General features: G+C 35.7%; 1 protein-coding gene across 1 annotated transcript in view; it reads right to left on the reverse strand.

Annotated features, from left to right (window-relative positions):
- The window catches only part of LOC111045604 (serine/threonine-protein phosphatase alpha-3 isoform), a gene marked incomplete in the record, with an annotated part of 68,537 nt that extends 60,776 nt beyond the window's left edge, over positions 1-7,761 (reverse strand). Inside the window, 1 exon segment of the mRNA XM_039429813.1 lies at positions 7,429-7,761. Coding sequence (XP_039285747.1) covers positions 7,429-7,512 — 84 coding nt within the window.
- Between the last annotated feature and the right edge of the window lie 1,816 nt (positions 7,762-9,577).

Consider the following 9,577-nt stretch of genomic DNA (forward strand, 5'->3'; position numbering starts at 1 on the left):
ACTATTATAATAGGATATGAATTACACAATCACATTCATAAAATAACTGTCAATAAATAACATTAAATATCAATAAATAACTGTGCAATGCGGTTCATCTACCTCTACAATATATTCTTTCTACAGTTAATTGTATCAATTTAATCTCATAATTTGGTAGCTTTTAGGACACAGATTGGGTGGAATTTTGGTTGATTTTTAGGCGACCAGGAAACCACCAGATAGAATGGGGGTGGCTGCGGAAGTTTGTTTGAAAGTTTGGCATTGCGGGCTGAAAAAAGAGAAAAAAGCTTAGCGTTGTTAGTAGTTGTGAAAAGCTGTAAGCCAACAGCACTGCCACCGGGCTTGCTAATTGGACACTGAGCTAGCTCTTGCTAAGTAAAGGAACTATAGATGGAATTGTAATTAAAGTAAGAATTAGAAGGTGTTTGGGAAAAAGTGGAAAAGAAGAAGAAGAAGAAGAAAATGCAGGAGAAGGAATGTAGAAGATGATAAAGAAGTAGAAGAAGAAGGAAAATGCAGGAGAAGGAATGTAGAAGACGATAAAGGAGTAGAAGAAGAAAAATAGAACAGAAAAAGAGAGAAGAAGATGATGATGATGATGAAGAAGAAGAAAAATGCAGGAGAAGGGATGTAGAGATGATAAAGGAGTTGAAGAAGAAGAAGAAGAAGAAGAAGAAAAATAGAACAGAAAAAGAGAGAAGAAGATGATGATGATGATGAAAAAGAAGAAGAAAAATGCAGGAGAAGGGATGTAGAAGATGATAAAGGAGTTGAAGAAGAAGAAAAATAGAACAGAAAAAGAGAGAAGAAGATGATGATGATGATGATGAAGAAAAAGAAGAAGAAGAAGAAGAAGAAAAATGCAGGAGAAGGGATGTAGAGGATGATAAAGGAGTTGAAGAAGAAGAAGAAAAATAGAACAGAAAAAGAGAGAAGAGATGATGATAATGATGATGATGAAGAAAAAGAAGAAGAAGAAAAATGCAGGAGAGGGGATGTAGAGGATGATAAAGTAGTTGAAGAAGAAGAAGAAAAATAGAACAGAAAAAGAGAGAAGAAGAAGATGATGATGATGATGATGAAGAAAGAGAAAGAAAAAGAAGAAGAAGAAGAAGAAAAGAAGAAGAAGAAGAAGAAGAAAAAGAAGAAGAAGAAGAAGAAGAAGAAGAAGGAGTAGGAAAGGAAAAGAAAAAATACTGGAGAATGAAAGTAGATGATATCTGATTACATGTTCATTATTGTTGAAAATAATCAATTATATTAGTTTATTCGTCAACAGCTTATAATCTGAATGTTTGAATAATAAATTCCCATGATTGAGATCAGGAACAGTAAATTCGAGGAAAAATAGAGAAATCGAAAGAGAAGAGAGAAAATAATGAGAAAATGCTTTTTAAGATCAATGTGTGTCTCGGGAGAGACATACAGAGGTCGATAAAAGAGAAATCGATAAAAGGGAGATATAAAGGATAAAGGATATAAGGGAGATAAAAGGATCGATATAAGAGAGGTCGACAAAAAAACAGAGAACCGAACAAGATTGAACGAGAAGAATTAAAAACAAGATGAGTAGAAAAAGTGAGAAAACATGGTTAAAGACATGAGGGATAAGTAAATTCAAGGAAAAAGAGAGAATTTGAGAAATCGAAAGAGAAGAGAGAAAATATGAGAAAACACTTTCCAAGATCAATGTGTATTTTGGAAGAAAAAGGTTGAGTAGAGAGAGAAAACTGAAGAATGTAAGAGAAGAATGAGAAACAAGATGAAAAAGTGAGAAAACATGGTTAAAGACATGAGGGATAAGTAAATTCAAGGAAAAAGAGAGAATTTGAGAATCGAAAGAGAAGAGAGAAAATATGAGAGAATACTTTCCAAGATCAATGTGTATTTTGGAAGAAAGGTTGAGTAAAGAGAGAAAACTGAAGAATGTAAGTGAAAAATGAAGAACAAGCGGAGTAGAAAAAGTGGAAAAACATGATTAAGGAAATAAGGAATAAGTAAAGCCGAATTGATAAAGAGAGAGAAAGAGAAAGGGAAGAGAGAAAATATGAGAGAACGCTTTCTAAGATGAAGGTGTGCCCGGAAGAAGGCTGATGGAGGAAAGCATTGATTGATATATAGAGCCAAGCTATTACTCAGTCCACACTGGTTTCAGACCGCCACCGTTGAGTAGAGGCGTGGTTCTCCAACTTCTTTCAACCCTTCTAGACATTTTTGCAACTGGGTAAACAATTTTAAGCCCCTTCCCATCACTAAAAGTCCCCCCACCTCTTGAAAGGCCTCCATTTGGCGACTACTTAGCGTTGAAAGTCAGCTGGGTTCCGTCACAGAAAATAAAACAATCTTGAATGTATATATTTTTCTGGTTCCGTGTAGCGTCTCCTGTAAACAGTGTTTTTACTTTCCTTGCCCTATTGCCATAGGTAAGGGAAGTATATTGCTTTCCGAAAAAAATTAAGGTACCCCAATTTCTGAATTTTATACTTTTCAAGGTCCCCTGAGTCCAAAAAGTGGTTTTTGGGTCTGTATGTGTGTGTGTGTGTGTGTGGTGTGTGGTGTGTGTGGTGTGTGTGTGTGTGTGTGTGTGTGTGTGTGTGTGTGTGTGTGTGTGGTGTGTGTGTGTGTGTGTGTGTGTGTGTGTTGTGTGTGTGTCTGTGTACACGATATCTCATCTCCCAATTAACGGAATAAAATTTGGAACTTGAGGTCCTTAAAATATAAGGATCCGACACGAACAATTTCGATCAAATGCATTTCAAGATGGCGGCTGAAATGGAAAAATGTTGTCAAAAACAGGGTTCTCGCGATTTTCTTGCAAACTCTTGGCAACTGTTGATTCTATCAAATCATTCACTATGAAGAGATAGCAGACCACGTGTGTCTCCAGCGTTATTGTCCTGTCACCAGCTGGCTCAGATCTTAGAATAGTAGACTTGAGACTAGCGTCAGGTGATCAATTTTCATAACGGCAAGGAAAGTTGTGTGAGTGCGCCACACCAGATTTTTCTGGTTCCGTCTAGCGTTTCCTGTAAACAGTATTTTGTGTGTTTGTAATCCCCACACCGTGTCTTAGTGTATTCTGTAAACAGTGTTTGTGTGTTTGTAATCACTCCACTGTGTTTTAGAGTCTCCTGTAAACAGAGTTTGTGAATTTGTAATCACTGCAGCGTATTTTTGATGCCGATAAAATTAATGGATCATTGGCTCCAATATGTGAATAAACTTAAGGAATTCTGGATTTGTTAGAATTCAGTTGATAAATTCTTTGGATTCGTTACAAAGTACTTTTAGAATTTCTTATTCTCCTCTGAATCGATTTGAAATCTATGCAGGACCTCCTATATACCTCCCATATAGTATACAGGGAGTCTTGATCTCTCTCGACTAGTCTGAAATCTACAAATCATCTTCGGAAAAATATTTAGGATGGTAAAAATTGGAGGTCTTTCAATGCTATTATCAAAGAGAAGAAGAGGATGGGGGAGGAGAAGAAGAAGAAGAAGAAGAAGAAGAAGAAGAAGAGAAGAAGAAGAGGAAGAAGAAGAGGAAGAAGTAGAAGAAAGGAGGAATAAGGGTAGAATAGAGGAGGTGAAGGGAAACAAAGGAAAGAAAGGGAACGAGGGAGATGATGAGAGAACAGAGGAGAAACTCAAATATACTTTATTCTCATTTCTCTGCTTCTGCTTGATTTCAAGTAGGACAAAAATGAAAAAGAAGAAGGGAAGAAGATGAAGAAAAAGTGGAAGAAGAAGGAGGAAATGAAGGAGAAGACCAAGAAAAAGAAAAAGAAGAATGAAGAATAAAATAGATGAGAACGAAGAAGAGAAAGAGGAACGAAGGAGATGATGAGAGAAGAGAGGAGTAGTGGGAGAAAACGAAAAAGAAGAAGAGGAAGAATAACTTTTCTTTTAATAGTGCTCTATACATTCTTCTCTCTCTCTCTCTCTCTCTCTCTCTTATTAACTCTCTCTCCATCTCAAACTCATTATGTTTCTCATCCATCTCTTTTTTCTTCTTCTTCTTCTTCTTCTTCTTCTTCTTTTTCTTCTTCTTTTTCTTCTTCTTTTTCTTTTTCTTCTTCTTTTTCTTCGTCTTTTTCTCCATCTTCTTCTTCTTCGTCTTCTTCGTCTTCTTTGTCTTGTGCATCACTTGTCTTTATTCTCTCTCCTAGTCTCTCTTTTCTACTATTCTTCTTCACTTCACTCTATCATTCTCTTATTCTCTCAAAATTGTTCTGCTAAAACATTGCATTGGGGCTACATTAAAAATATAGTGAGGTCCACGTTATAATGGCAGTGGAGAAAGATAGGAGAACAACGTTGCCGATCCTCCCTCTTGTCAATGCCTTCTATAGACGGTAGATGATACAGGTTTATTGATGTAATAAAAACTGTTGATTCTCGTTCAAAATAATCAATTTTAGGTATTTTATTAGGCAAGAAATTATAATTTATAATAAATTTTCATAATTAAGATGAAATACTTTGTAAATTAATGATCAATTCTACATTGTTAGAAGACGATCCGGCAACAGAGCAAAGCCAGAAAGAGATAGCGCTATCCGCTTTGTTGAATGATAGACAAGGATAGCAATACAATTGCTAAACAAATACTGCCATTATAACGTGGACCTCACTATAGAAGCTTCTACGTCATACCAACGTTTTAATGAATCACCAATGATTTTGTGCTCAATTAATAATAAATTGTTCAATCGCTTTTGTTCAATGATTGTTCTATTGAAAGACCTCATGAATCATGAGCTGCATTGTCAATAACAAGAAACTGTTAGAAAGAAAAATTGTGACAATAATTCTCTGCTCATGAATACTCTAAATTTTTCTTTTTCCGACTATTGTATTCTATTACAATAATTCTATATACTATTGTATTCGATCTTCTATATAATAAGAGAGAGTAGGGTTGTGCTTAGGTTTAGTTGTTTGCATCAAAACATGTCAACTTGTGGATTGCATACCGCAAAAACGGGAATGATTTAGATCTCCAAATTTTGCACATGATTCTAAAAATATCAATCTCATGCACCTCGAGGCCCAAATTTCAATTTTCCTTCAGTATTTCTCAGAATCAATGTTGAAATTTCACTCATGGGACATGAATACATACCATATGAATATAGAACTATAATCTAGAGAGACTACCTCTTCCAAACAGATGGTTCAAATTGGCAACTGAATTAATAACCAGTCCAATTTTGTCAGGTTTAATTTGAGGCATTACTGCCGATTCACACAATAGGGCAATGCTGTAGGCCATAGAAAAATAGGAATACTCATCTCTCAGTTTATGATAAGGTACTTCTCTCTCAATTCACATAAGGTAATATCAGTAAAAATTATTGTATTTAAGAACTTCTTATATTATTGTCTCCTGTAAACAGTGTTTGTGTGTTTGTAATCCCTCCACCGTGTTTTAGTGTATTCTGTAAATAGTGTTTGTGTGTTTGTAATCACTCCACGGTGTTTTAGAGTCTCCTATAAACAGTGTTTGTAAATTTGTAATCGCTACAGCGTATTTTTAATGCCGATAAAATTAATGGATCATTGGCTCCAATATGTGAATAACTTGACCGAGTGGAATCTTAGAGAGTTTGAAGTAGGCCTATAACCATCCTCGGTAAATTAAGAATCTATATGCAACATTTCAAGTTAATCAGTCCAGTAGTTGAGACGTGATGATGCGTCATTCGTGAATTTCCCATCCCGTACGTGTATGAGCCAATTCTTTCCTTTTTTAATTACTATTATAGTTCAAAGATTATAGATACTGAATTGGACGTTACGGATGACGCATCACCACGTCTCAACTACTGGACTGATTAACTTGAAATTTCGCATATCGATTTTAAATTCAACGTGGATGGTTATAGGCCTATTCTAAATTCTTCAAGATCTCAGTAAGTTTATAATAGATCCTTGCGGAGCACAGGTTACCTGCAAGTAATATAATAAAGGAAATAATTAGCTTATACACGTACGGGATAGGAAAGACATGAATGACGAATCATCACGTTCCAACTACTGGACTGATCAACTTGTAATTTTGCAACCATCTCGCAAAATAGAAAAGAAAACATTCTAAATGTTCTACAAACATGTTTTTTGAAACAGTTTGGTTGAATTTTGTTATGTTTGACAAACAATGTTTGCCCGTGGACGCGTCACCAAACAAAATATTTGTGAGGAGAAAAGGTTTTATGTTTTACAGCTGTCAACACTGAAAATGTTTGGAAAAACAGTAATTTTTGTTTGAAAAACAATGGGCCATATGAATAAAGTTGAGCATTTGCTTATACTTCTAAAATATGGAGCATTTGCTTCATTTTCTATGAATAAACGTGAGCAAAACCTTTTGCTTATGCTCATCAAGAAAATAGTTTGAGCATTCGCTCAAGAGTAAAAACTTATACTCAAAACTGTATGAATAAACTAGAGCATTTGCCCACCTTTTGAAGCAAATGCTTCAAAAAAGGTGAGTCTGGTTTAGAGCAGCTTATCACCTTTTGCTCTTAGTAAAATGGCTCAACTAATTCGTATGAGGAAGTGGAAACTATACCAGATACGATTACAACAATAGTTAAGAACTATAAAACTCTTTTTAGATTCAACCATGATATATATATCACCACTATCTCTACAAAAGAATAAATACAAAAGATAGCTACCTGATATAAAGATAGCCATCACAAAATAGGAAATAGGCATTTAAGAAGATGAGAGTGTAGACGATTATAAGAAGGCTATTGATGTTATAAGAAAATGCTGAAGATTATTATAGAGATGACATTTTTTCACGCTATTATTTCAAAATTCTAAACTCAACTAACCTAAAACTCTATTCATATAATAGAAAACAGAGCAGACGACGCAAACACAAGCGGTGCCCCCTACTTGCATATCTAGCGCTTCCGTGAGCTATAAAAACAAAGTAAGGCTACAAAAGCGAATCAGCTGATGAAAAATCTTCAAAATACGTGAGCATTTGCTCCAGAGTTCAGGAGCATAAGGTATGAGTATAAGGTAAAGCTTATTCATATAAAAATGTGCAAATGCTTTTGCTTCAACCTTTTGCTAATGAGCAAAACATTATACTCCATGCTCTTGCTCATGAGCATTTGCTCTGGTTTTATTCATATGGGCCAATGATTGTGCAAACTTTTTGAAATGTTTGTCCCTGAGCTCCTCAACAAACATGTTTGCCGAACATGTATGTCTAACATTTGCTCAGTATGTCTAATATTTGTAACACGGCTTAACGTACAACAGCAAAATAACTAATATCCAACCTGAGTAAAGAAGTACTGTAGTTTAAGATTCATTGAATATTACTACTCATAAATTTCCCGAAAAATACATTTCCAATCTATAGTATAATTTTATCTTCTTAATATAATTTGTAACTTACTTGCTTCTCAGATTTCTTCTTCCCGGCCTGTAGGAGATTGGCGATTACCTTATTAACGTCCAGAACTTGTTTGTTAAACTTCATTTTGATGGCACAAAAATCCTCAAATTTTAATCAACACTTATTTCTTGAAACAGTTCGAAATCCCACTTCACAATCTACAAACTCTTTCTAGTGTCACTGACTGACAATTTCTGAATTGTACAGTGTCGCCAACTGAAAGGGACCCTAATTGAACTAGAACGATTTCATTGAACTGTCATTCTTTCTGATTTGAATTAAATTTGACGCCGGTTAACGATGCCGCTGTCTCTCTGAGCAGAGCGTCGTTCGCAGACTGAAACCACGTAGTTGAAACTTGACCCCCTTCCCCCCATAAAACCTCAAAACGAGGCAACCCCCTTGCCATCAAAAGACGTCACCCAAAATCGCGCATGCTCTTTGCGAAAAACGTTATTTCGTCTCCCTCATCGTCATACTCTTCTTCTTCCTCCTCCTCCTGCTCATCTTCCTCCTCCTCCACCTCTTCTTCTTCCTCTTCTTCTTCCCTTCTCCCTTTACAATAGCTGGCGATTCATGCATGTGGCACAGTTATAAGTTTTATGAGAAGTGGCGAACGAAAAAAGATTTGAACCGAAAATGTTCTCCATGGTTCTCTAATGAGGTTGGTTTATTTAGAAATAGTGGAGAGTGTTCTCTCTGATATCCTATTGTTTTTACTTTCCTTGCCCTATTACCATAGGTAAGGAAAGTATTGCTTTCCGAAAAAAATTAAGGTACCTCATCTAAATTTCTATACGTTTCAAGGTCCCCTGAGTCCAAAAAAGTGGTTTTTGGGTATTGGTCTGTATGTTTGTTTATGTGTTTGAGTGTATGTGTGTCTGTGTACACGATATCTCATCTCTCAATTAACGGAATGACTTGAAATACGGAACTTAAGGTCCTTACAATATAAGTATCCGACACGAACAATTTCGGTCTAATTCAATTCAAGATAGCGGATAAAATGGGGTAAATGTTGTCAAAAACAGGGTTTCCAGCGATTTTCTCGAAAACGGCTTCAACGATTTTGATCAAATTTATACCTAAAATAGACATTGATAAGCTCTATTAACTGCCACAAATGTCATATCTGTAAAAAATTCCAGGAGCTCCGCCCCATCTATGCAAAGTTTGATTGCAGATTCCCAATTATCAGGCTTCAGATACAATTTAAACGGATAATTTTAAGTGGGAAAGATTGAGCATGAAAATCTCTACAATTAATGCTCAGTAACATTTTCACCTAAAATTGAGAATAAGTTCGAAATTCGAGAAAATGTGATTATCCAATTGCAAACGGTTGGCAGTGTTGATTCTATTAAATCATCCATTTTGAAGAGATAGCAGACTTCGTGTGTCTCCAGCGTTATTGTCACCAGCTGGCTCAGATCTATGAATAGTAGACTTGAGATGCGCGAGTACACTAGCGTCAAGTGATCAATTTTCATAACGGCAAGGAAAGTTGTGTGAGTGCGCCACACCAAGTTTTTACTGTTCTACTTAGGACCGTATGCACAATGAAAGCTTCAACTGAATTCAATCAGCTGTTGGCATCACATTATAACAAATGATACTTGATATAGATTTAATCCAGTTTAAGATGAAATTTAGTTTAAACTGGCACTGTGCAAACGTCATTTAATGGTAAAGTGGTAATAGAGTGGACATTACTGTCCAAACTTCACCGCACCCTCAGCCTCAAACTTTACCCTCATATGAATAAAAACAGGGCATATGCTCATAAGCATGAGCATGGAGCATAAGGGTTTACTCATGAGTATTAGGTAGATGCATAAGCATTTGCTCATTTCTATATGAATAAACTTCACCTTATACTCTCACCTTATGCTCCTGAACTCTGGAGCAAATGCTCACGTATTTTAAAGATTTTTCATCAGCTGATTCGCCTTAATTTGTTTTTATTGTGAAAGGTTAGAATGTGCTACTCACGTAAGCGCTATAATATCGAGGCACCGAGCTTCGCTCGTTTTTTTATTTATTGATAAAAAGGACACAATTCTCTATAATGGTCGTGTTTATATTTCACAGCTGGCTATACGTCATCTTATGAATTTCGGGGATGCGATATTTTGATTTTTCACATACT

Source organism: Nilaparvata lugens, chromosome 5 (genome assembly GCF_014356525.2).
Source record: "Nilaparvata lugens isolate BPH chromosome 5, ASM1435652v1, whole genome shotgun sequence".
Taxonomy (NCBI): Eukaryota; Metazoa; Arthropoda; class Insecta; order Hemiptera; family Delphacidae; genus Nilaparvata; species Nilaparvata lugens.